At 41.5% G+C, this 27924-nt stretch overlaps 1 protein-coding gene across 1 annotated transcript in view; it reads right to left on the bottom strand.

The window, feature by feature from the left end:
• LOC311238794 (mitochondrial import inner membrane translocase subunit TIM44-like) overlaps positions 1 to 27924 on the bottom strand; it is a 42793-nt gene that overhangs the window by 10495 nt on the left and 4374 nt on the right. Inside the window, exons 3-10 of the mRNA XM_084326991.1 lie at positions 26003 to 26179; positions 20682 to 20762; positions 17265 to 17414; positions 15578 to 15711; positions 15141 to 15226; positions 10795 to 10887; positions 8607 to 8731; positions 5915 to 5965 (exon numbers count right to left, since the gene is read on the bottom strand). Coding sequence (XP_084183117.1) covers positions 5915 to 5965; positions 8607 to 8731; positions 10795 to 10887; positions 15141 to 15226; positions 15578 to 15711; positions 17265 to 17414; positions 20682 to 20762; positions 26003 to 26179 — 897 coding nt within the window. The remainder of the gene's footprint in view (positions 1 to 5914; positions 5966 to 8606; positions 8732 to 10794; positions 10888 to 15140; positions 15227 to 15577; positions 15712 to 17264; positions 17415 to 20681; positions 20763 to 26002; positions 26180 to 27924) is intronic.

Genomic DNA, 27924 nt, shown 5'->3' with positions numbered 1-27924 from the left:
TTAGCGATCTGAATTCATATTTCATCAACGAGTCTACCGTTGGTAAATCAGCCACCCCAGGCGCTCAGATGTGAAAAAAGCGCCCCCTATCGTCTCCCAGATGGTAATTCACCCTTTTGGATTGGACTCAATGAAAATGAATGAGAAAAAAAAACCCGGAATCCACATTTTACTTCTCACTCATGTAACCGGGGCGCGATCAGCTTCATGCTGGACCCTCAGAGCAGCGGGGATTATGTGTTTTACAGTATACGCGTGGGATCAATAAAAGGATTTTTGGAATAGCGATCAGGAATTGGAATAATCCATTTGGATACCATCTGATCTCAGGTAAGGAATCTATTTTACCAGTCTTAGGATAATCAGACCCGTTTTCACGGAGATATAAGCTTTCCCCCTATAATGTGATATGGCTGTTTGACTGTGCGAGCGATCAGGAACTGAGAGAATCGATTTTCAGCGCGCGGCACCAGCGTGCACACGTACACATATACTATCGATAATCTAGCGTTTATTTGAAAACGATTCATAAATAGGCCGAAAAATGACAACGTTCTAGAATATTACAGTACAGGGCGATTATCATGGAATGCTTTTTCCCCCCGTGAAAACAAGGGCTTTTCAAAATGCTATAAAAGGGAAATGAACAGATAAAAAAACAATCCGCTTCGACAATGTTGACTGGAAATGGGGCATTGATAATGCGACGGGCAGATTAGACACATATCCATAATTTAAAACATAGATTAGGCGATATTAACGTTAACATTGAAGTGGTTGATGGGCATTCAAGGGGGTAAAAAGGAAAACACGGCCGGCTCTGAAAGTGTTAAGAGGTTAAACACGATCACTCATTGATTTGAGATCATATGACGATGACTGAATTTGTTGTCTTTCTGTCGTCTTCTACAAGTTACCAAAGGCTGCCTTTCGGTCATCTTCTACAAGTTACCAAAGGCTGCCTTTCGGTCATCTTCTACAAGTTACCAAAGACTGCCTTTCTGTCATCTTCTACAAGTTACCAAAGACTGCCTTTCTGTCACCTTCTAAAAGTTACTAAAGACTGCCTTTCTGTCAGTTACTAAAGACCGCCTTTCTGTCATCTTCTACAAGTTACCATAGGCTACCTTCCTGTCATCTTCTACAAGTTACCAAAGTCTGCCTTTCTGTCTGTCATCTTCTACAAGTTACCAAAGGCTGCCTTTCTGTCATCTTCTACAAGTTACCAAAAACTGCCCTTCTGTCATCTTCTACAAGTTACCAAAGACTGCCCTAGTGCCTTCCTGTCATATTCTACAAGTTACCAAAGACTGCCTTCCTGTCATCTTCTACAAGTTACCAAAGACGTTTCATAATAACTGGATAAACGCTCCGTGGCTCCTCCTCCCTCTCAACACCAGCTGAAACTACTGCTTGGGCTTGAGGGAGAGGAGCAGAGCACACAGCTGTGAAGGAAGGGTGTGCTGCGCTTACAACACAAGATGCAATGGGCTTCATTCACCAATACTTTCTTAACTCTCTCCCACCGCCGCATTCATCAACCTAGGGCTGGGCAATATAGCGATAAATATCGCGATATATTTTAATAATCGATATCGAATATAAAAAAAAAATCGAAAAATCGTTTTTTTTTTTTTTATACCGGTATATGTATATATATTTTTTTGTGACCTGCAACAGGGCAGTTTTAAAACCAGAGACAGTGGACAGACTTGTCTTTCTTGCCTGCAACTTAAAGTAATGGCTTTGCTTGTCCAAATGACAATACTGACCAAATTGAGATTTATTTTTCTCTTGTCTATTTATTTTGTTTGCTTTCTAATTTAAAATACAGTTTGAAACCGTCTGTACACAGTAGGCTATGTGTGCTAGCAGAGCTAGACTCCAGTCACGAGTCACGGTGCACATGTGTAGTGGTTTGTCCACCAAAAAAGCGCCAAAAGATCGAAAATAAACTAGCAGAGCCAGAACTGTTCAACTCCCCTGGAGCCACAGCCAGCAGAGAAGCCGGTTTACTTTCGCTTTTAAACCAGCTCCAGCCTGAGAACTGGAGTGTGAGGGGATGTGAGGGAACGACAAAGAATTGCTGAAAAATAAACATACATATATATAAAAAAAAAAAAGAAAAAAAAAAAAAAAAAAAAAAAAAAAATCACGATATGATTTTTTGCCACATCGCCCAGCCCTACATCAACCCGCTCTTAACACATCCAGCGCCAAAAACGCTGTCCAGCGTTATTGGCCGCCATGTGTTGTCTGCCAGGATCGCTATACAGCGTTTTTTTTAGATCAATATTTCATTTTTTCGCCATGGCATTCATAATTCATATACCCACCCCCGGTCCTGCAGCTGGACCTTAGATGTGACTGCAACGACGGCTCAATACCGCTGCCTGGTGGATGATCGGGCGAGTTACACTCAGTGCATCGATGAAAATCATCCGGCAGTCACATCTCGTTACGGGACTCCCGACAGACACTATGTACATAATGGATCGCTTTCTAAACTTAATAATCGATATGATTTCGGCGTTTATTGCGCCATTCAAACCGGAAATGGACCTAGGCGATCGGCGTCGTATAATTGGGATTTTCAACCCGATTGTGCATTTCCTTATTTGCAAACCATCTGATCAATATATCCACCCAACCTACATAAAGCAGTTACTGATGATCGGGGAATTATAACGACCCCCCCCCCTTTCCTCCGCGCATGATGAGGCATAATGTATACCGATCATATACATTTGAGTTTTTTGGTGTAGCGTGTATGGGGGGGAAACGGCAATCGATAATCTATATACCGTAATTCCTCTAATAGTAACCCCGGCTTGTATTTGTTTCAACTGTAGCGGGTACCAGGCTTGTATTAGGAGGAGGCCTGTATAAGAGGGAGGCCTATATTTCAAATGGATCATAATGAATAAATCAACATTTTGTGTCAGTTTGAACCCAGTAAAATGTACTGGGTTCATTTATTGAAACCAAGTACTGTATGAAATAGTAAACAGTGCAATTACAGGTGGTCACTGGTCATTTCAACGTTTTCAAAGTGAAATCAAGTAACTAGCTCAGTATGCAGCTCAGTATATTAGTAACCCGGCTTGTATTAGGAGGCCGGCTTATAATTGCTTAGCTCAAGAGCGCACCCGGCCATTAATAGAGACCCGGCTTGTATTTGAGACCCGGTTACTATTAGAGGAATTACGGTAATGCGTTTGGGCCTATAACTAGCGTTTTTGGAATTACAGCAGAAAAGATTAAAAACATACTTATATTCTAGAAGGTATTAACACAACAATGTATGAATGAAAAAGTATAACGTTCCCACATCCTGAACGATAGATAATCGATGTAGGCCGAAACATGTCGGTTTTTTTTAATATTTTTCTAAATAATGTAAGCAAACAAATAAAGGCTTTTTAAAAATTTGTAGAGCTGCCTTGGATCTCAACCTTTCTTTTATAAACGAATCCTACCCCGGATTTAATCCAAAGAGCACCTACCTGAAACAAAACAAGAACGCTGAAGCCCTCTCCATATCCTCTGTTTTGTATAGATAATCGATGTTGAATGGGCCATAGTAATGTCAATATAGCAATACAATTTAAAACGTTATAGCCCTGCAAAGAAGGTAAACATCTCGATAGGCTTACAACGCTGGCAGAGAGGGGTATGAGATGGGCATAACCCCCGGCGGGCAATGTGTTAACGTCCAAATATGTTCTTACCCAGGTGTGTTGAATGATGAATCCCACTCATTATTTTTTTTGTATCCACTTTTTCTCCCATTTTTCTCCCATCCCAATTTTCATATCGTCCAATTCAACCCTCCCCTGTCTTCGAACGTTGTTTCCTGCCTCCCACAAGCCGGCTGCAATGTGGACTAAGTCATACATAGCACGAGTCCCCTCCGATACTCGAGGTAACAGCCGTCGCATCTTTTCACCTGCGCGGCTCGATCTTTCAGCGTCGGGGTCTGGGCTTTGGAGGGGCCCCGCCCCCGTCGCTTCTTGATTCTACTGTGCAGGCGCACCAACCGACCTGTAGGAGTCGCTGTCCACAACGCCCGATCCCCACCCTTCAGTTTCCCTCCCCGTAATACGGCCAATGTGTATTACTGTGGACGACCAGCTAAACTGAAAGCAATGTGGAGAGCGGGGCTCGAACAGGAGGCATCCTGTTCGAGCCTAGTCTCCAGCATTCGTTGTGAGCGCCTTGCCCTGTGCCACGTAGCCGCCCCTGAATCCCACTCATTCTTAAACTGAAATGTGCATTCTCATTCAATACATTTGCATACAGACATGCCCGCCAGCTCCTTATAAGGCGAATGAGGCGTGTGCAAAATGGCATAGGTTCGGCATTGCTTCTGCACCATGCTGATCCATTCAACAGAAAGCGATTTGCGACTGATCTCAAAATTAGATTAGATTCAAATGTATTGTTATTATACAGCACAAGTACAATACACCATCCAACCAGAGTGGATAAATAAATGCTCAATAAATAAATAAATATAAATAAATAAACGGCTTAGTGAGGCAGCCTCAGTGCTAGGGCTGCCGCGGTTACCGCATTATCGCGGTATCGCTATCATGTCACGCCCACCGCAGAGTCAAGCTCATTACCGCATCACCGGCTGTTTTTTTTTTATCATAATTTTTTTAATAATAATAATTATAGTTGTGTATAGCCTATTTTCTTCACGCCATGTGTTCGAAAGTTTCCACTCGCAGTGCGCAGTTAACATTCTGATAGAACCCCAGAACGTGCTTTGCTGCTACTGAAAGTTTTCGCTTTGAATCTGCTAAAAAACATGGATCTTGTAGCGAAACCCAATCGAAGGGCATTCCGATGCCGTAAATGCTGCCGCTTTGATCCCGAAAGAAGACGGATTGGTCACGGTTAGCGAGGACAGGTAAGTTCTGGTTCTGTTCTGGAGCAGTAGATATGCCATATTGTGTGTGTGTTTGTGTGTGTGTGTGTGCTGAGCACAGTTGCCCACTTAACGTTAGCAAGTTGGCTCCGTCTATTTGCTGGGTATAAACTCGGGTCTGTAACAGGTTGGTAGAAAGCTAAAATGTACACCTGGGTCGTGTTATGGAATGTGTTGAAGGATAGCCAGCTACACATAACGTTAGGGATTAAACGGTTGGCTATCTAATGTAACGATTATATAGCCAACCGTCGCTGGCCACCGGGTTGAACAAACGATTCCATGACGTTATTATCTGTTATGCAGATAGATAGGACACAGTCAATTAATTCCTAGTTGGTTATTGAACCAAGCATTTGGTTAACGTAAGAACAGCAGTTTCAACCAGCTGTTTTCAACCAATATTTCTGCTGCAAAGTCGTCCTCTTTAATGACAACAATGGAATAAAGATAGACATTTAACGTTAGACTAGAGACTATAAAGAATAGACTACTACAGAAATAAATGCATTCGAAAAGTTCTGGGTTTTTAAAGTCGTATTTGGGGGCAATTGACCAATGGTAGGCTTTTTATTATTTTTCTCATCTGGGTAAGAGTTTCTTATCTCGGTAAAGAGTGCTCTCGACCACTCTTAAAATTTGGTCTTGCCTAAGAGAAAAGCAAAAATAAGAAAACATTGCTGAATCCCAGGTAAGAACAAAATAAGAAAAAATGCTAGTTAAGAACAAAATAAGACGAAATCTGTTCTTATATCGCTTTGTGAATTAGGCAGCACGGCATGCGTCACAATAAGCGTTTCATCTCATCATCTTGTTTTCATGATCATAGGAAGACAAAATCATAATTTAAATTGAAACCCGATTAACCGCCCAGCCCTTACGTCAGATTTATTTAATTACTTTAACAAATAAACAAATATATTAAGATAGAAAGTATGACCCGTCCCGAAACACAAGGACGAGGGTTAAATGACTCACAGCTTCATAGCACCAGTCTTTCAGCACTTCCAGCTCTCCTCTGATCATAGCCTGGAGGAAGAACATAGTTTACATGTTAGAACTGGACTCCGGTCCTGAACCTTCAGATGTTCCAAAACTCAAACCAGGGAACAGCTTTTGCTAGATTAAATTAGATTAGATTCAAATGTATCGTCATCATACAGCACAATGGTCGTAAAATGGTCAATAACGCTGGCGTCATTGAGTACAGATGGGGAAAGAGGGTGGCGCCCAATGAGTTAATACTACAACTCTGTACATACATCTGATTAGCACTATTACTCAGTAGTACTCATTTATATATTTTATACAGTTTAATGACCTGTACATTGTATATCACTATTGCACTTGACTGTTACATTTGCACTCTAGTTGGATGCCAAACTTTTTTGTTGTACTGTACTTGTGCTGCATGATGACAATACATTTGAATCTAATCTAACGTGGTGTGTGTGTCTACAAGTCTGAGCATAAAAAGTGAATGCATTTAACACATCCAGCGCCGGAAACGCTTTCCAGCGTTATTGGCCGCCATGCGTTGACTGCCAGACCACGCTGTCCAGCGTTATTGAGATCAATATTTAATTTTTTCGCCATGGCATTCATAATTCATATATACACCAGCGACGCTGCAGCTGGACCCTATAGGTGACGGCAACGACGGCTCAATACCGCCGCCAGGTGGATGGTTGGGTGAGTTACACTCGCCTACAGGATGTGGCCGATGTGCGTCGATGAAACTCATCCGGCCATCACATATCGTTGCGGGACTCCCGACAGACATTATGTACATAATGGATCGCTTTCTAAACTTAATAATCTATATGATTTCGGCGTTTATTGCGACATACAAACCGGAAATGGACCTAGGCGATCGGCGTCGTGTACTTGGGATATTTCACCGCCAGTCTCATTGACCCACGGTAAGAGGAATATAACGTTATTTTCAACCCGATTGTGAGTTTCCTTGTGAGCAAACCGATCTGATCAATATATCACCCAACCTACATAAAGCATTTACTGATGATTGGGGAATTATAAACGACCCCCCCCGCCCCTTTCCTTCACGCATGATGAAGCATAATGTATACCGATCATATACATTTGAATTGTTTAATATAGCGTGTATAGGGAAGAAACGCCAATCGATAATCTATATATGCGTTTAGGCCTATAACTCACATTTTAGGAATTACTGCAGAAAACGATAAAAACATACTTATATTCTAGAAGCTATTTTTGTATGAATGTATGAATGAAAAAGTATAACGTTCCCACATCCTGAACGATAGATAACCGATGTTGAATGGGCCATAGTAATGTCAATATAGCAATAAAATTTAAAAAGTTATAGCCCTGCAAAGAAGGTAAACATCTCCATAGGCTTACAGTGCTGGCAGAGAGGGGCATTAGATGGGCATAACCCCCGGCGGGCAATGTGTTAAAGGAGGTGTGGCCATTTTGATTGATTGATTGATTGACTGATTGATTTTGACGGTTTAATTTGAAAAACAACAGCTCTGCTGAGAAACAGAAAAAAGCAACGATTGCCAGACGTGAAGGAAAAGGTCAGGACAACACAATGAAGCCCTACGCATGATTTCTCCATCCTGGTCCCTTAGGGGAGGAGTCAGGGGTCAGGAGTCAAGGGTCAGGGGTCAAGATAGCGGCTCTGCCATAGCAAGAACAGCACAATGGCATTAATCAATACAATTATTCAATACAATAAACACCTTGGCACGTCATAAGAATGAATCAACAATGCCTTGAACTACTGAGACTAATAATACTGATAATGATTCTAGATCTGTACACCGGAAACAATTTATCAACATCTCACCATAAAAGACCATATCTGGACCTACACAGCATGTTGTATATAAGACCATATCTGGACCTACACAGCATGTTGTATATAAGACCATATCTGGACCTACAGATATGGAAGAATATGGAAGAATGCCCTTAATGGGATTGTGAGGGGGGCTAGCAAGATTGTGGGGGTACAATTCAGCTGTCTGGGTCATATATATGACGAGCAGGTGCTCAGGAAGGCGGCATCGATTAGAGCGGACAGCTCTCACTCCCTAAATCCGGAGTATCAATTATTGCCTTCCGGCCAACGTTTGGAGACCCCCTGCAGCTAGAAACAATAGATACAAATTCTCATTTATATATACCTCCATTCGTGACATCAATGGAGGAGGCAGGAGAGGGCAGCTTTGAGGTGGGTGGGTGGGTGGGGGGGATGGTTGTGGTTGCTTGTTTGACTGTTATGATCTGATCCTCCGACCATGTACTGTACATGTCTGTCTGTGTTCTTCTTGTTATGTATGTTTGCTGTGTTTTTTGGAGCTCCTATTTATCTGCTGTAACATGAATTGCCCAGTTTGGGACATACTAATAAACTTGACCTTGTATATAAGACCATATCTGGACCTGAACTGTGAGTGTGTGTGTGTGTGTGTGTGTGTGTGTGTGTGTGTGTGTGTGTGTGTGTGTGTGTGTGTGTGTGTATGTGCGCGACTGCGCGTGTGTGTAGGTGTGTGCGTGCGTGTGTGTGTGAGAGTGTGTGTATGTGTGCGACTGCGTGTGTGTGTGTGTGTGTGTGTGTGTGTGTGTGTGTGTGTGTGTGTGTGAGAGAGTGTGTGTGTGTGTGTGTTAGTGTTACCTCCAGTATATTAGGGATGATGTCTTTCTCACACTGTTTCAGGAAGGAGTCCTTGTCGAACCCGGGGTCGGCCTTCAGGATCTCCGTCAGAACCTCAGACATCTCCGTCTTGGAGAACAGACCACCTGGAGCATAAACAGACAGACATAACAACTGATCAGAACTGAACTGACAAACAAACAAATATACAACTGTTCAGAACTGAACTGACGAACTAAACTAATATACAACTGTTCAGAACTGAACTGACGAACTAAACTAATATACAACTGTTCAGAACTGAATTGACAAACTAAACTAATATACAACTGGTCAGAAGTGAACTGCCAGATTAGCTTTCAGACCAACTCAACCCATCTCTTAACACTTTGGATGCCACTGGTGGACATGGTCAAATGCCAGCACCCACTTCAATGATAGCGTTGTGAACGCATAATCTATGTCTTAAATTATGTGTCTAATCTGGCCGTCGCTTATCAATGACTTGTTTGCAGTCAAGATTGTCGAAACGGATTGTTTTAATCGGTTCATTTCCGTTTTATACCATTTTGAAAAGCCCTCGTTTTCTTGAAAGTTTCAGGAAAATATAAAGATTCCGTGATAAACGGCATTTACTGGAATATTCTGGAATACACAAAAAACTGTAATTTTTCGGCCTATTTATGAATCGTTTTCAAATAAATGCTAGATTATCGATAGTATATGTGTACTTACCGGTATGCACGCTAGAGAAGCGAGCTGAAAAATCTATTCTCTCATTTCCTGATCAGCGCGCGCACACACATACACACACACACACACACACGCACACACACACGCACACACACGCACACGCAGGGCAAACGCTGATATCTCTGTGAAAACAGATCCGATTATCCTAAGACTGGTAAAATAGATTCCTTACCTCAGATCAGATGTTCTCCAAAAAGATTATTCCAATTCCTGATTGTCATTCCAAATATCGATCGCGTTTATTGATTCAGCGCTGGGTACTGGAAATATGTATTCCACGCGGTTTTCCGGCTCGGCAATCACTTCGATCTCTTCGGATGGCTTGCCGGATAAGTAAAATGAGGAAACTGGATTCCCCCCCCCCCCCCCCCCCATCAGTCTAATCCAATGGGGTGCAGTTACACAGGGAGAGACAATAGGGGGCTGTATTATCCCAATGGAGCTCAGAGAGAGGTTGCTGCACTAACGTGAGACTAGATTGATGAAATATGAATTCAAATCACTAATAAAAAAAACGACAAACAAACGCTATATAGCGTTGCTGGCATTCAACGGGCGGCATGAACTAACAACATATAGCGTCGTTGGCACTCAAAGTGTTAATCTACTTGTGAACTGATTGATTATTGTATGTTTGTCTGCCTTTCTTCTTTCTTGCTATGAGCTTTGGCCTTTCTGAGCTTTGTCGCAGCCCCTGAACTGTGGAACAGCATCCCCACCTCCATTAGGCTTGCCCCCTCGATAGATGCCTTCAAATCTAGGCTCAAAACCCACTTCTACCTATTATCTTTTCCCGTTCACTGACTCATGCCCTGTTTTAATAAATAATTTAATTTAGGACCTGCTCAGAGGTCATCAATCGGCACACATGCGATGCATGCATGCAATTCGTATCTGCGATTAACCCATCCCGTCGTCCTTCCCCCCCAAGGGCAGCCGGGAGCAGACAGGCGTCAACGTGAGCCGCGCCAGGGGACCAATCCAAGTGCTCCTGTCCGTCTTCGTCAAGGACGCCACAGCGTTAGCGATCTATTGTTGTGCATGTTTTTCCATTGGGTTTATCTTATCGGGGGGGAAACCCTTGCGAGCACGGGGAGAACATGCAAACTCCACACAGAAAGGCCTTTTGAGATACCCCACCTGGGTAACTGGCATCATGGAAACCTGGTCTCCAAGCGGGAATCGAAACCTGGACCTTCTTGCTGTGCGGCGACAGTGTTAACCACTACACCACCGTGCCGCTACTGTGTGCTTGCCTGTGTGCCCTCCCGTAAAATGGAGTTGTGATCGTTGTCTATATGTATCTATGTATCTACCCTCTGTACAGCACTTTGGTTGACATGTGTCATGTTAAATGTGCTATATAAATCTGATTTGATTCTGTATGTCCGATCTGTATTCAGCTGTTCTGTCTGTTTGATGTATGTCTTCCGTGTGCAAAATAAAATAACTGTACCAAGCAGGTCGGTGACTTTGTCCGTCACAGCCCGGGATGCTCTGATCAAGGCGTTGTCGCTCTCATCATACTTCATCTTCATCTCGAAGAACCCTGCAGACAGAAAACAGGTCAACAGGTCGGCCCCCAGGGGAGGATAGTAATTATACATTAAAAATCAGTCACAGCTGTCACGTTAAACCCAGACATTCTCTATTGTAATGAGTCTATAATGAATAGAACTCTACCATTCTCTATTGTAATCAGTCTACTGCCCCCTGCTGTCTAAACACATGACTGACACTCAACCTGCCAGATCCATTCCTTAATGAAGGTATCCATGAGAATGTTCTTCATTCCTTGACTTTATGAAGGCATCTATGAGAACGTTCTTCAATCCTTGACTTTCTGAAGGTATCTATGAAAACCTTCTTCATTCCTTGACTTTCTGAAGGTATCTATGAGAACGTTCTTCATTCGTCACCTACTGTGAATTGTACCTAAATTGCACCTCGTCCCATTTCTCCATTTCTGCCTTGCACTATATAGTATTGTATATTAGTACACTGCACAGTATTGTATATTGTATGGTAACTACGTCTATTCTGCATCGAACATTGTACATATGTCTAAACTGAACACGGTGACCTCATTTTTTTTTACTTCTAATTTTACTATGTTATTTTATTTCATACTTATCTTGTCTTGCACAGTCTCTGGAGCGCAACAGTAAGAAGCATTTTGTATAAAAGTATTCTGTACTTCTGTATGACAACTATTAAAGAAACTTGAACTTGAAACTCGTTGACTTTATGAAGGTATCTATGAGAACGTTCTTCATTCCTTGACTTTATGAAGGTTCTTGCCTATAGAAAAGCCGTCCTCTGGGGCGCCCCAGTGGCGAACCACATAGCGCGCTCAGCCGCGACACGGCCCACCCGGGTTCGACTCCCGAACCCGTCGTTATTTGCCGAATGTCTTCCCCCCACTCTGTCTCCCATTCCTCCTCTGTCTCTCCCTACTGGACTGCCGAGTAGAAATAAAGCGATAAAACGCCAAAAAATAAATCTTTAAAAAAAAGAAAAGCCGTCCTCTGCTGTGTTGAGCAGGGCTGGGAATCTTTTGGAATCTTGCGATTCAAACCGATTTTGATTATTGGGGTCACGATTTGATCTAAGATCAATTCTCGATTCTTGATCTAGGCACTTTGATAGATTCGATTGCATATTGTTTTTATAGTCTTTCCGCTTGGCTAATCTTAGCAATCTGTAGAACAAATCATTTGTTTGGAATTCAAAATAAAATCTTGATTTGTTTCAGAAATCCCCCCCAGGCTTATTCAGGACTGCAGCACTCTCCGCCAAGCCTGTCTGACTGTACGGTTCCAGATAAATTAAATTTTCCAAATTCAGAGATAAAAGCATCTGCAATTGTTAAACATAATTTTGAGTTACAAGGTGATCATACAGAATCTATTTCTACAGAATGTGTGCCATAAACGGGTCTAGATTAATTGTCTTAGTAAAAAAGAAGAGCTGACATTTGCTTGGATCACCATCTGGTTTAGAACTCTCTGCCAGCAAGAGGTTTTAGAAGATATCTTTTACTGGCTGCTATAATTTAACTTAATAAACCCCATCCCTGTATGCCAATAATAATAATAAACTTTATTTGTATAGCAACTTTCATACAGAAACTGCAGCTCAAAGTGCTTCACAACAGAAAAAAGACAGGCATAAAATGAGCACATAAAGTGCAGACATATAAAATCACAGTTTTTCATATTAGGATTTAACATCCCAACAGGCCACCTTTTTTACGGTTTGATTCAGTTTTAAATAGACAATAATAAAAAGAGTAAGATAAAATAGACAGAGTAAAATAGTGCAATAGTGCAGTGCAATAAAATAGTAGAATAGAATAGATAGAACCATTCCAGAATGTCCCCTTACTGTTCTACGCTAACAGAACCATTCCAGAATGTTCCCTTACTGTTGTACGCTAACAGAACCATTCCAGAATGTCCCCTTACTGTTGTACGCTAACAGAACCATTCCAGGATGTCCTCTTACTGTTGTACGCTAACAGAACCATTCCAGGATGTTCTCTTACTGTTGTACGCTAACAGAACCATTCCAGAATGTCCCCTTACTGTTGTACGCTAACAGAACCATTCCAGAATGTCCCCTTACTGTTGTACGCTAACAGAACCATTCCAGAATGTCCCCTTACTGTTGTACGCTAACAGAACCATTCCAGAATGTCCCCTTACTGTTGTACGCTAACAGAACCATTCCAGGATGTCCTCTTACTGTTGTACGCTAACAGAACCATTCCAGGATGTTCTCTTACTGTTGTACGCTAACAGAACCATTCCAGAATGTCCCCTTACTGTTGTACGCTAACAGAACCATTCCAGAATGTTCTCTTACTGACGCTAACAGAACCATTCCAGAATGTCCCCTTACTGTTGTACGCTAACAGAACCATTCCAGAATGTCCCCTTACTGTTGTATGCTAACAGAACCATTGCAGAATGTCCCCTTACTGTTGTACGCTAACAGAACCATTCTTGCACTATCTGCACTATCTTGGATGCAAACTTATTTAGCAAACCGGAAACAAATAGTTTTTTTTAATGGGAGTTACTCAGAAGTTAAAACGGTAAGGTGTGGAGTACCCCAAGGAAGTTGCCTTGGGCCTTTGCTCTACACCATATTTACAAATGACATGCCTCTTGTCCTAAATAAGTCCTATATTTCTATGTATGCGGATGATTCAACGATTTACACATCAGCCTCAACAGCCAATGAATTAAATACGGTTCTAAAGGCAGAGTTGCAATCAGTGATGGAATGGATAAAGAATAACAAACTAGTTCTAAACATATCAAAGACAAGTAGCATCATTTTCGGTTCAAACCATACTCTAAGAACGAACCCAGTCTTGAAACTTTTGATAAGTGATGTGGTAATTAATCAAGTCCAGGAGACTAAACTCCTAGGGGTAACATTAGACAGTAAATTGTCATGGTCACACCATATAAACAATATAGTAGTGAAAATGGGAAGAGGGATTTCTGTTGTTAAAAGATGTGCTCATTTGTTACCACTAAATTCTATCAAACAGGTAATTCAAGCTCTGGTTTTGTCAAATCTTGACTATTGTCCTGCAGTATGGTCGAATGTAACAACGAATAAACTGAAAAAATTACAAATGGTACAAAACAAAGCAGCACGTATAGCGCTTCGCTGTGAGTACAGAACTAATGTTGCAGCGATGCACAGTTGTTTAACTTGGTTACTTGTCAAACATAAATTACTCTGCTCACTCCTTGTATTCACTAGGAATATTCTTGTTACAAAGATCCCCTCAATTTTATATAACAATTTATCAATAAGTCTTGACAGACACAACCATTCCACCAGACATGCTTCTGCACGAGGTTTTACACTTCCAAAAGTGAGGTCGAATGCAATGAAGCGAACTGTCATGTTCCGTGGTATGCAGGAATGGAACTCTCTTCCCAGACATGTTAAGCAGGAGAATAGTAAATGCCGTTTCAAAATCGTGGTAAAACAACATTTTCAACCAAAGAAATTGACATTCCCTAATAGATAGTGTGTACGTAAATGAAAATGTATGTGTCTGATATTTTTATCTTGTATTATGAATTTGATTAGGGTTTTTATTGTTGTTTTAATTGTCTGTATGACATGTAAATGTTGTGAGTGTATAAGGGTTTTTATTGTTGTTTTAATGGTCTGTATGTCATGTAAATGGTATGAGTGTATAAGGGTTTTTATTGTTGTTTTAATTGTCTGTATGACATGTAAATGTTGTGAGTGTATACGTCTGTAACTGTATTTTATGTGTTATGGACCCCAGGAAGAATAGCCCCAGCACTGCTGTGGCTAATGGGGATCCAAATAAACTTAAACTTAAACATTCCAGAATGTCCCCTTACTGTTGTACGCTAACTGAACCATTCCAGAATGTCCCCTTACTGTTGTACGCTAACAGAACCATTCCAGAATGTCCCCTTACTGTTGTACGCTAACAGAACCATTCCAGAATGTCCCCTTACTGTTGTACGCTAACAGAACCATTCCAGAATGTTCCCTTACTGTTGTACGCTAACAGAACCATTCCAGAATGTTCCCTTACTGTTGTACGCTAACAGAACCATTCCAGAATGTTCCCTTACTGTTGTACGCTAACAGAACCATTCCAGAATGTTCCCTTACTGTTGTACGCTAACAGAACCATTCCAGAATGTTCCCTTACTGTTGTATGCTAACAGAACCATTCCAGAATGTTCCCTTACTGTCGTACGCTAACAGAACCATTCCAGAATGTTCCCTTACTGTTGACGACCATGTTGTTGTCCTTGAAGTCCCTCCACTGCTGGTACCACTTGGAGTCTTTGTGAAGAACAACACCCATCGCATCTCTGTGGTAAAAAACACAGGAGAAGCAGCTAGAATCAACCATCAGGCTCGATCTAGAAGAGGTTAGTGTGGATCCAGTTACCAGGTTCCCCAAACTAGAGCTGCTACTAAAGATTATTTAAATAATCAGTTCATCCAATGATTATTTGATCGATTCATTGATTAAAATTACACGTTTTCACCCAACCCCCCATAATAATGACATTTTTATTTAGGTCTCCTTGCATTTTATTTTCTCATAAATGCTCCGAAATCAATCTAAAGCATTTTATTTTTAATTTTTTTTACTTAGTGCTTCTCTGTCCACATGCTATGAAGACCTGGCAGACGTTTGGAGCAGGAGGTGAACTCACTCGTTGGCTTCGAACACCCTGGAGTCTGCTTCTCCTCCTTTGGACGAGAACTCGCTCCTCTTCCTCAGCTGAGAGGGGGCCCTGTAAGGACCTGCGTCCCCTACGTCCATCTCCTTCTTCATCGTCTCCATGCCCTACAGAGAGAGAGAGAGAGAGAGAGAGAGAGAGAGAGAGAGAGAGAGAGAGAGAGAGAGAGAGAGAGAGAGAGAGAGACAGAGACAGAGACAGAGACAGAGACAGAGACAGAGAGAGAGAGAGAGAGAGAGAGAGAGAGAGAGGGAGAGAGAGAGACAGAGAGAGAGAGAGACGGAGATAGAGAGAGACAGAGACAGAGACAGAGAGAGAGAGAGAGAGAGAGAGAGAGAGAGAGAGAGAGAGAGAGAGAGACAGAGAGAAGGAGAGAGAGAGAGAGAGAGAGACAGAGAGAAGGAGAGAGAGAGAGAGACAGAGAGACAGAGAGACAGAGAGAGAGACAGAGATAGAGAGACAGAGATAGAGAGACAGAGAGAGAGAGAGAGAGAGAGACAGAGAGAGAGACAGAGAGAGAGACAGAGAGAGAGAGAGAGACAGAGACAGAGAGAGAGAGACAGAGAGAGAGACAGAGAGAGGCAGACAGACAGACAGAGAGAGATAGAGAGACAGAGAGAGAAAGAGACAGAGATCAGAGAAAGAGAGAATAGAGAGATTGAGAAAAGAGAAATAGCAAAGGAGAGAGAGAAAATAGAGTGAGCGGAGAAAAGACAAAGACAGGAAGAAAATGTATTGAACTTTCAGTGATCATTGATTTGATTGATAACCGATATTAATATTGCTGTTCTGGCCAATACCGATATTTACCGATGTCAATATCTCTGTATAGAAAACACCTTTTTTATGATAATCAAATAAAGAGCTATTTTCCAAAACGCATTTTTCTTTTTACTTTTGTAACTTATTTTCAGAAATGACTGATATTTTGAAACGATTTAAGGCCAAAACATTGATTAAACAGATAAAAAATAATATTTTATTTATCGGCCCATATTGGCCCTATCTTGATATAGGACCGATACCGATGTGTAAAAAAACTGCCATATCGGCGGCCGATATATCGTGCATCACTATGAATGAATCAACACTGTGGCTGTGCTCTCTAACCTGCGAGATGAATCAACACTGTGGCTGTGCTCTCTAACCTGAGATGAATCAACACTGTGGCTGTGCTCTCTAACCTGCGAGATGAATCAACACTGTGGCTGTGCTCTCTAACCTGAGATGAATAAACACTGTGGCTGTGCTCTCTAACCTGAGATGAATCAACACTGTGGCCGTGCTCTCTAACCTGCGAGATGAATCAACACTGTGGCTGTGCTCTCTAACCTGAGATGAATCAACACTGTGGCTGTGCTCTCTAACCTGAGATGAATCAACACTGTGGCTGTGCTCTCTAACCTGCGAGATGAATCAACACTGTGGCTGTGCTCTCTAACCTGAGATGAATCAACACTGTGGCTGTGCTCTCTAACCTGAGATGAATCAACACTGTGGCTGTGCTCTCTAACCTGAGATGAATCAACACTGTGGCTGTGCTCTCTAACCTGAGATGAATCAACACTGTGGCCGTGCTCTCTAACCTGATATGAATCAACACTGTGGCCGTGCTCTCTAACCTGCGAGATGAATCAACACTGTGGCTGTGCTCTCTAACCTGCGAGATGGCCCTGAAGGCCCCGGTCCTGCCCAGCTTCTCTCCTCCTTTAGAGACGGACTCAGCAGAGTGTCTGGCGCTGCGCACTGCGTCCTCCACCCCCTCTCTGATCTTCTTCCCCAGGTCTGTCCGGCTCACCTCCTCCAGACCCTGGATGAACAGACACCAGCATGTTGATCACAGAACAACACAACATTCAGATACAGCGCAAGAAAAACACATCAGCTTGTTTATTTAAACTCGCTTTCCCTCGTTTACTGCCATGTCGAGTGTACATATAGAGTTAAGCAAAACATATACATTACATTTACATTTTGTAATTTAGCGGACGCTTTTATCCAAACGTTTTGTACAACAAGACAGCAGGAAGGGTACAACTCTATCAGCTGAGTAACAATGTTCATCAAAGTGTTGAGTGCTACAGTGTAGGTTAGTATATTAGGATAAGTGCTTGACAGTAAGGTTAGTTAGGGTTAGAGTTTCAGTTTTTTTTCTTCAGATAATCTTACTATACTACTATAAACTACTACTATAAACATATAGTTAAGCAAAACAAGTGTTAAGCAAAACATACAGAGTTAAGCAAAACATATAGAGTTAAGCAAAACATATAGAGTGGGGAATTACATTGCGTTTTCAAGATGGTGGACCGGCCGGAAACAGCAATAACGTAACCCCACTACACCTCCCGATTGATCTATTTGTGAAATAAATCGGGCTTAAGAGGTTAACCACCAAAACATGCATGGACTACAATCTATGATGCATATCATGACAGTTAGGGTTACAGTACCTTGTGTATACTGCACCCTGTGTATACTGCACCTTGTGTACACTGCACCTTGTGTATACTGCACCCTGTGTATACTGCACCTTGTGTACACTGCACCCTGTGTATACTATACCTTGTGTACACTGCACCCTGTGTATACTGCACCTTGTGTATACTGCACCCTGTGTACACTGCACCCTGTGTACACTGCACCTTGTGTATACTGCACCCTGTGTACACTGCACCTTGTGTACACTGCACCTTGTGTATACTGCACCCTGTGTATACTGCACCTTGTGTACACTGCACCCTGTGTATACTATACCTTGTGTACACTGCACCTTGTGTATACTGCACCCTGTGTACACTGCACCTTGTGTATACTGCACCCTGTGTATACTATACCTTGTGTACACTGCACCTTGTGTATACTGCACCCTGTGTACACTGCACCTTGTGTATACTGCACCTTGTGTTTACTGCACCCTGTGTATACTGCACCTTGTGTACACTGCACCTTGTGTATACTGCACCCTGTGTATACTGCACCCTGTGTATACTGCACCTTGTGTATACTGCACCTTGTGTATACTGCACCTTGTGTTTACTGCACCCTGTGTATACTGCACCTTGTGTATACTGCACCTTGTGTATACGGCACCCTGTGTATACTATACCTTGTGTACACTGCACCTTGTGTATACTGCACCCTGTGTACACTGCACCTTGTGTATACTGCACCTTGTGTTTACTGCACCCTGTGTATACTGCACCTTGTGTATACTGCACCTTGTGTATACGGCACCTTGTGTATACTGCACCCTGTGTACACTGCACCTTGTGTATACTGCACCTTGTGTACACTGCACCTTGTGTATACTGCACCCTGTGTACACTGCACCTTGTGTACACTGCACCTTGTGTATACTGCACCTTGTGTATACTGCACCTTGTGTATACTGCACCCTGTGTACACTGCACCTTGTGTATACTGCACCTTGTGTTTACTGCACCCTGTGTATACTGCACCTTGTGCATACTCTTTACTTTCACTCTTACTCACAGTATATATTCAGATTTAAATGTTTTATTGCCTATATTTATTGTAACGTATAATATAACCGATAGGTGTAACTATCATTGGTATTTGTTTATTTTTAAAGCCCTTATTGGTAAATGTCCCCCTTACATCACAACACGACAAAACAAGTTTATATATAGGTACAATAGATAAGAATAAACAATAAAAAAAATCAGCTAAGACAGTTACAAGTCGACACAGTGGTCGGAGATCATACTTTTAAATGCAGCAAAAGAAGGAAGAACCTTCAGCTTCAGAGTCAGTTGGAGGACATTCCAGGTGTTGGAAGTATCAAAGGAAAGAACAATATTTACTAGTTCAGAGCAAACTGGAGGAACCCTAAGAAACAGCCAGTCATTTGAACGTGTAGAATAGATTCCAAGATTCCATTCCAACAGTGGAATCCAAGGTGCTGTTGGAATGGAATCTTGGAATCTATTCTACACGTTCAAATTACTGGCTGTTTCTTAGGGTTCCTCCAGTTTGCTCTGAACTAGTAAATATTGTTCTTTCCTTTGATACTTCCAACACCTGGAATGTCCTCCAACTGGCTCTGAAGCTGAAGGTTCTTCCTTCTTTTGCTGCATTTAAAAGTATGATCTCCGACCACTGTGTCGACTTGTAACTGTCTTAGCTGATTTTTTTATTGTTTATTCTTATCTATTGTACCTATATATAAACTTGTTTTGTAAGCTTGTCGTCGCTGTAAATTAGGGTAACCTCAGTGTCTTACGAGTTGAAATAAAGAGAGCATTCTGACTGGAAACATCACTGCCTGGTTTGGAAACAGCACAGCCCAGGACAAGAAGGCCCTACAGAGAGTGGTGCGCTCAGCAGAGCGTACTACGGGTATTGCACTACCACCCCTGCAGGACTTATATAACAGGAGGTGCAAATCCAGAGCCTGCAGAATAATGAAGGATCACCACCCCAACAATAGCCAGTTCAAGCTGCTGCGGTCAGGCAAGCGCCTCCGCATACACGCAGCAAGAACAGAGAGACTGGCTCAGCTTCTTCCCCCAGGCCATCAGAACATTTAACACTGAACTCTCCACACACACAAGTACACATGAGCACACACATACACAAACGGTCACTTTAAACAAAATGGAAAGGACACTTTAAAGGAACGAGGAAAATAAAGGTCACTTTAAGGAAAGAACTGATGTGGTTCTTGTATAGTATAGTTTAGAAATAGCAAGTATAGCATAAGGATATAGAGTAAAAACTGTATATTGTATAGTAAGTAAGTAAGTAAGTAAGTAAGTAAGTAAGTAAGTAAGTATTTATAAAGCACCTTTCATACATGTCATGTAGCTTAGTGTACATAGGACCCAGTGCCTTAATCCGTAGCTAACATTGTATTGCACTATCTCAGGACTTTAGCATGTCTATTTTATCATGCCTATTTTATGTCTATTATATTATTTAGTATTATTGTACAATCAAAGCGGGCATGGCCACCCGCATTTCACTGTATGCCCTGGTATGTATGTGACAAATAAACCTCTTGAATCTTGAATCTTAAAAAGGTAATAAATCAAATAAAAGACGGTCAGCTCACCTCTTTGACGCTCTCAGACAGGGAGCCCAGAGTCTTCTTGAAAACCTCAGAGCTCTTCACAGTCTCAGACTCGATGGTTTTCTAATGGAAGTGAAAGATAATATTTTACATTAAAACATTTTTAAAACAAAGATTGTACATCCCAGGCTTGAAACGAGGAAATAAGATAATTCCATCTAAATCAGAGAAATAAAGAAATAAAGAAATAAAATAAAAACGAAACATTCCCTCACTTCCTATCATCATAATCCTTCTTCAGGCTAGTATCTTAACTCATTCAGGGCCAACAGCGCCCTCTGCTGGCTTTATCCAATGGAGAATAGGACTTATTTGCGAGTGCTTAAAACATATCAAATATAATAGCAATAGATCTAAATAACAGTGATCGTCAATGAGTTGCTTCCAGTCAACATGCACGAAACAGATAATTTGTTCATACATTTCCATTTTATACCGTGATGAATATCAATATATTTCTAGGGCATTCTGTCTCATCTCAATAAACTCCAGCAAATCGAGCTTAAATGTATTTCCTTAGAAATCGTGCCATTTGTCGCTTGATTTATGAATCGTTTTCAAATAAACGCTAGATTATCGATAGTATATGTGTCCTCATTAGGGATGTCCCGATCGCCTTTTTTTGCTTCCGATCCGATCCCGAGCATGTGATTTTAAATATCTATCGATCCGATCGTTTCCGATCCGATCTTTCACATTAGTAATCAATTTTGACGCATTTTTGTCAGAAACTGGCAGAGCGAGACAAGCCCATCTGTTGCTTATAATAGTCCGGGGCGCGAGAGCGGAGGCTTTTGTTATTACATTCACCCTGAGAAATGTGCTTCTGCTTCATATGAGAAATATTAAAAGTTTCAATATATGTTTGCACATTAGTATACATTCAGTGTTCGACTTACGTAATGGTCCATTCTGGTCTCAAACGCCGACGATAAACCTCAGTCACGTAACGTTATCCTCCAGGTGAAAATTTTGTCTGAAAACTTCGCCTCCAGCCTGCTGCTTCATGAGTTTTTCCTCCACACGGAATCTCCTCCTTGCAAACATTGCAACTGGCTTGACTTTCTTTTAAAATGCTTAGTTCCAAACCTCTGACATTAAGTCTAGCTGCTCAAGTCAGTGGATATTAACCGTGTTTCGGGAGCGACGTGTTGTTGTTGTGGTCGCGTGTAGCGTGTAGCGTCTAAATTAAAGGGAATGTTTGTTGCAACGGTGAAAATTAAAGGGGAATGTGTTTGTTGTGGATAATTATTCTGCTCTGTGTGACAATAAATACATTAATGATGATATATTATATGTACTTTAAAACCAAAACTAAGGCCTCCGTATGAGTTTAAGACGTGGACATGGTCATGTTTGTTGAATAAAAATTTTCTTTTTTTGACTGCCGATTTTTATTATTATTTTTCCCGATCCCCGATACTCTGAAAAGCACGTGATCGACGCCGATTCCGATCACGTGATCGGATCGGGACATCCCTAGTCCTCATGCACGAAGAGAAGCGGGGTCTGAAAAATCCATTCTCCGTACTTTGGTCGGTGCGAACCTCACACACACACACACAGGCTCCGATGGCGGTGATAGGAACATCTGATTACCCCAAAATTCGTAACATAAAGGCCTTACCTCACATCTGATGTCATGCAAAAAGATTAATCCAATTCCTGATCGCCATTCCAAATATTGATCGCGTTTATTGATCCAACGTTATAGTCCAAAAAACATAATCCACGCTGCTCCCAGTCCCCCCCCAGTCAATGCAATAGTATCCAGCTGCATGCCCGAGAAGTAAATCCTGGACCGGACTTATTTTTTTGATGCACAGTCCCAGCCAATCCAATCCAATGATGTGCAATACCATCCTGGAGATGATAGGCGGCGGTATTTGCCCTTTGCGAGCTCAGACCCATTACCAATGATAACGTCAGGCTGGATGGATGAAAAATGAATGGATATCGCTAATAAAAGAAATATGGATTAAAACCAGAGATTTCTCGGGTTTGGCGCCCAGAGCATGCAGGGCTCTACAGTGCGACCATATTGCTCGCATTTGCCCCTAGAAATATGTGTGTGCGAACCGGAAAAATCAATTACTCGCACACTGTGCGAGTAAAGATTACAGCCTCAGTCGTGCTTTTTTTTCTCCGCTGATAATCGTTCAAAAACTACAAGTCCCACATTGCACTCAAGCCAACGGTCCAATCACAGTAGAGTGACGTGACTGGTTTAAAAAAAAAAAGAAGGAAATGACCAATCGGAAGCTCTCATTGGCTTTTTTACTTCCTGAAATTCCGCCATTGTGATATGCGAGAGTTTTCCGAGACAGTAACTTATTCTAGTCTTACCAATAGCAATATATTTTAGAACACCTAGATTTATCGATAGCAATAGTAATATAACATTAATGCAACAAAACAAATGCCTTGCTTTGTTAATCAATTTTCCCCTTAGGATCGATGCATTGCGATGCATTGTTACACCCCTACACCAAAGTCACTGGCCCACTGTGCGTCTGTGTATGCTAACTGGCTAGCGTTATCAACAGCAGAGGTGGGTGAAAGCGGTGTGACGTAATTGGCAGAATCGACTGTCAATCAATGGTCTACCTCAGGGGTTCCCAAACTTTTCAGGCCAGGGCCCAGAAAATAAGGCGTCAGAGAGCCGCGGCCCAATGCACATCATCAGGCGATTTTTTTTTTTTTTTTTTGCCAGGCGACCGATTTTTTAAGCCAAATATCACTTCAATCCTATTAAGTTAGTTCAAGTTAGTTATTCATTTATATGTGCTATTTATGAGAGGGCTAACTTGTTGCAAAATAATAATGATAATAATAATAGCCTCATTAAAATACTATTGTTGCTTCGGTTGTTTTCAGCGTTTTATGTGCATAATCTGTTATTTAGTTTGAAATGTTCGTTGAAATAAGTAGATTTTTCGTTTTTATTAAGTTAATATAAAACCATATAGTCACATTTTAGAATACAATAGAATATAATTTTAGAATACAACTAGAAACACTGTCCTGGCCTGCTTCTAAGTTCAGTGGCCTGACAAAAAAAATAAAAAATAAAAAATAAAAATATTTTTTTTTTTTTTTTTTTTTTTGGAAATCATCTCACGGCCCACCCGTGGCTGCTCGCGGCCCACCTTTGGGTCGCGACCCCGACTTTGGGAACCACTGGTCTACCTGACACGCAAACTCATAAACAATGTTTCTGTACTGGAGGTGTACAGTATTTCAATAGGCAACCCTGAAAGGATTATTTTTCTAGAAGAGCAACACTAGCCAAAACATAGGCATTGTATGCATAAAAGGGGCAAAAGCTAAAGTTAAGTGACTGTTACTTTTGTAGCAGTAGTTTGATTTGATAGTTTATTTGATAGGGACAGCACATGTTAATGAACATCAAGTACAAAATACAAAATGTAAACATGCAGGGTTGTAGCAAGAGCTAATTTACACCAGAAGACAGCAAAACTCTTTCAATAAATAAATAGCCTGCTTAGGGTAAAAGCATGGTGACAATCAATGATAAAAACAATAAAAACAAGAAACAAGTTACATAAACTAAATCAGATTAAAAATGATCACAGTTCTGGTTTGCCTTAAGATGCAGTTTAAGATGGGTCTTGAACATGGAGTATGTGGGGCACTCTCTAATCACAACTGGTAGGCTATTCCAGTAGTTACCACCTTTAACAGAGAACACAGTTTTAGCAAAGGTAGTATACCGAAAAGGCACCCTACAGTCCCCTCTACTGATGGCCCTGGTGGTAATGCCAGTGTCTCCTTTTTGTTCAATGTCACTGCCTTTTTTATTAAGCCTAGTTGTTGGCTACAACTTTGCCACAGTAGGCATTAATCACTTAATAGTTCAAATGTCTGTGTCCCATTCCCGTTTGCACACGCAGATACACACACACGCACACAGTGGGCCAGTGACTTTGGTGGTATGTGCTATTGCACAGATGTGTGTCCTGTTCCCATTTGCACGCACGCACAGTACAAATATACATTTGCTTAAAAAAAAAAAGAAAAAAAAAAAAAACTCTGTTACTTGAAATATTTTCACTGTGCTCCTAAATATTTTTTGTGTGCTCCTAAATTTCTTTGTGTGCTCCTAAATTTTTTCATTTAGGAGCACATGTGCTCCTTGTTAGCGTAGAGCCCTGGCATGGCGAGTTAACCCGGACTATCTCGGGTTTGGCCTCCAGTGAGTTAATAAAAACACAATAACAAACCCACCTCACGGTTATTCCATGTTTCAAACGTCTGGGGAAACTTTGTTAGGGTTTAGATTACCCTGAATAATGATGACGACCATGATGATGATAATGATGATGTACATAAGTCTTTTGAGGGCATGTTCATTGTTCAGGAATGGTAAATGGTGCATTTATATAACAGCTTTACAATTTGTTCCTCACATTTTACCCATTCACTCACACATTCACACACCGACAGCGGAGGCGACCATGCAAGGTGCCGACCTGCTCATCGGGAGCAGTTATGGGTTAAGTGTCTTGCTCAAGGACACTTCGACACGCTGCCCCAGGAGGAGCGGGAATCGAACCGGGAACCTCCAGATAACCAAACGACTGCTCTACCTCGATCTTTAGTCTAGTCTTTTGTATTCTAAACAAGATGCTGGCCACACTTGCTCACATGGTACCGTTTATTGAAGGAACATTATTGAAAGTGTCACATGCCTTGGATAAACAGTACCTGAAACGTTGCTATGTGTTGATATTAGGGGTGTAAAGGTGACGTATCTGTACCGAACCGTTTCAGTACTGGACCTTAGGTTCAGTACGGCTGTGTAGCGAACTAATACAACGGTATGTTAACCACTAACGACCGCCCACCAGGCCAGGGGCTGTTTTTTTCACAATCTAATAGAATTATTATTATTGTTTTATTTTATTTTACAAGTCGATTATTAATTTCAATATAGAATATTCGTTGACAGCCCTACAAGTACAATTAGTTACTGCACACTACATCACCCCTGAGTGGAACATGTAAAGCCAAACTTTCCCCCACTGTACCGAACCGTGACTTCAAAACAGAGGTACGTACCGTACAGTGGTTCTTGTGTACCGTTACACCCCTAGTTGATATATATATATATAAGAAATATAATATACAAAAATGTAATTAGTGTTTTATGACTGGATCTTGTAAACAAGTAGAACAGTAACATCATGTGTTCTACCTGCCCTACCACTGCACAGAAATGAGGCATCGTCTTTCACAGTGGTGGTTACCAACGGTTACAGAGAGACTCTTCTTCTTCTTACGTATTTCCTGCGCGCCTGCTGCAGGGCGTCGGAGTCCTCCAGCCGCTTGGCCTCCTCTCTGAACCTCTGGATGTTGTCCTTCATCTCCTGGTTCTTGCTCAGCTCCTGACGCAGGTCATCCACAAACTGCCCAAGGAAGCCCTTACGCACGGGCCTCTCCGAGTACCGCCGTGCATGCTTGGACGGGACAGAGAGGCAGGGTCAGGATCCATTCGCTTTCCATTCTATTTTAATCTCAAATTCAGTTGGTTCACTTTCAATTCAGTCGATTCATTTTCAATTCTAGTCAATTCACTTTCAATTCAGTCGATTCACTTTCAATTCAGTCGATTCATTTTCAATTCTAGTCGATTCACTTTCAATTCAGTCAATTCAGTCGATCACTTTCAATTCAGTCGATTCACTTTAAATTCAGTCAATTCACTTTCAATTCTATCTATTCACTTTCAATGAATTCGATGCAATATATGAAATCTCCGATTGAGACTCACTGCAAGTAACACAGATGGTGTTATGAATTGAAAACGGGGGACCCTGATGTAAACAAGACGAAAGTCTTTCTCTGGTCTGCATCCCCTTAACAATTGTGTGTATTGAGCCGTACTGTAGTATTGTACCCATTCTACAATCTGTTTTTCAATGAATCAATCAATCAATCAATCAATCAATCAATCAGTGTTGTTTGCTGATGTGAGTATGTCTGACCCACTCACTGCAAGTGTTGCTTACCCGTGTGACCACGTCTGACCCACTGTGTGAATCTGGTGCATCATCTGAGATGATTGATTGATTGATTGAAAACATTATTAACAGATTGCAGAATGGGTACAATACAGTACGGCTCAATACAAACAATTGTTAACACATTGGACGCCAACAACGTCTTAACACGTTATTGCCCGCCATGCGTTGTGCGCCAACAACGTCGTAACATGTGTTTGGGATCAATATTTAATTTTTTTCGCCATGGCATTCATAATTCATCCAGCCTCCCTCCGGATCGCAGCTGGACCCTGTTCTGATATTGCAACGCCTCAATACCGCCGCCTGGCGATCGGTGCATCGAGGAAATTCCTCCGCCAGAGATATATTGTAGCGTGGATCAATATACACACTCGAGTACATTTGGATCGCTTTCGAAACGCAATAATCAATATGATTTCGGCGTTTATTGCGTCATACAAACCGGAAATGGATCTAGCAGATCGACGTCAAATAATTGGAATATTTTTCCTCCAGTCTCATCGCGAACGGTAAGAGGAATGTAACGTTATTTTCAGCTTGATTGTCCATTTCTTTGTTTGAAATCCATCTGATCAACATATCAACCCATACTAAATAAAGCCGTTACTGACGATCAAGGAATTATAAACGACCCCCCCCCCCCCCCCCCATTTCCTTCACACATGATGAAGCATAATGTATACATACCGATCATATACATTTGAATTTTTTAATATAGCGTGTATAGGAAAGAAACGCCAATCGATAATCTATCATATGCGTCAGGGCCTATAACTCGCGTTTTAGGAATTACTGCAGAAAAACATTTATATTCACGACGGTATTAACACAACAATGTATGAATGAAAAAATATAGCGTTCCCACATCCGGAACGATAGATAATCGATGTTGAATGGGCCATAGTAATGTCAATATAGCTATAATTAGAGCTGCCGCGGTATTGATCTTTTCCTTACCGCACAAATTTGCGAAATATTTCGTACCGCGGCGATAACCAAAAAATAAAAATACAAAAAAAAGTTTGAAAGCATTTTTATTTATTTTTTAGTCTACTCTTTATAGCATATAGCCTGCCTCTAGTCTAATGGCGCTTTTCCACTGCATAGTACCTACTCGACTCAACCCGCTTTAGGTACCTGGTACTTCGTTCCTTTTCCACTGCAGGTACTCTCCGTGT

Source organism: Notolepis coatsorum, assembly GCF_963971535.1.
Source record: "Notolepis coatsorum genome assembly, chromosome: 13".
Taxonomy (NCBI): domain Eukaryota; kingdom Metazoa; phylum Chordata; class Actinopteri; order Aulopiformes; family Paralepididae; genus Notolepis; species Notolepis coatsorum.
Note: the sequence above shows the minus strand (reverse complement) of the source record. Positions and strands in the feature narration are given on the sequence as shown.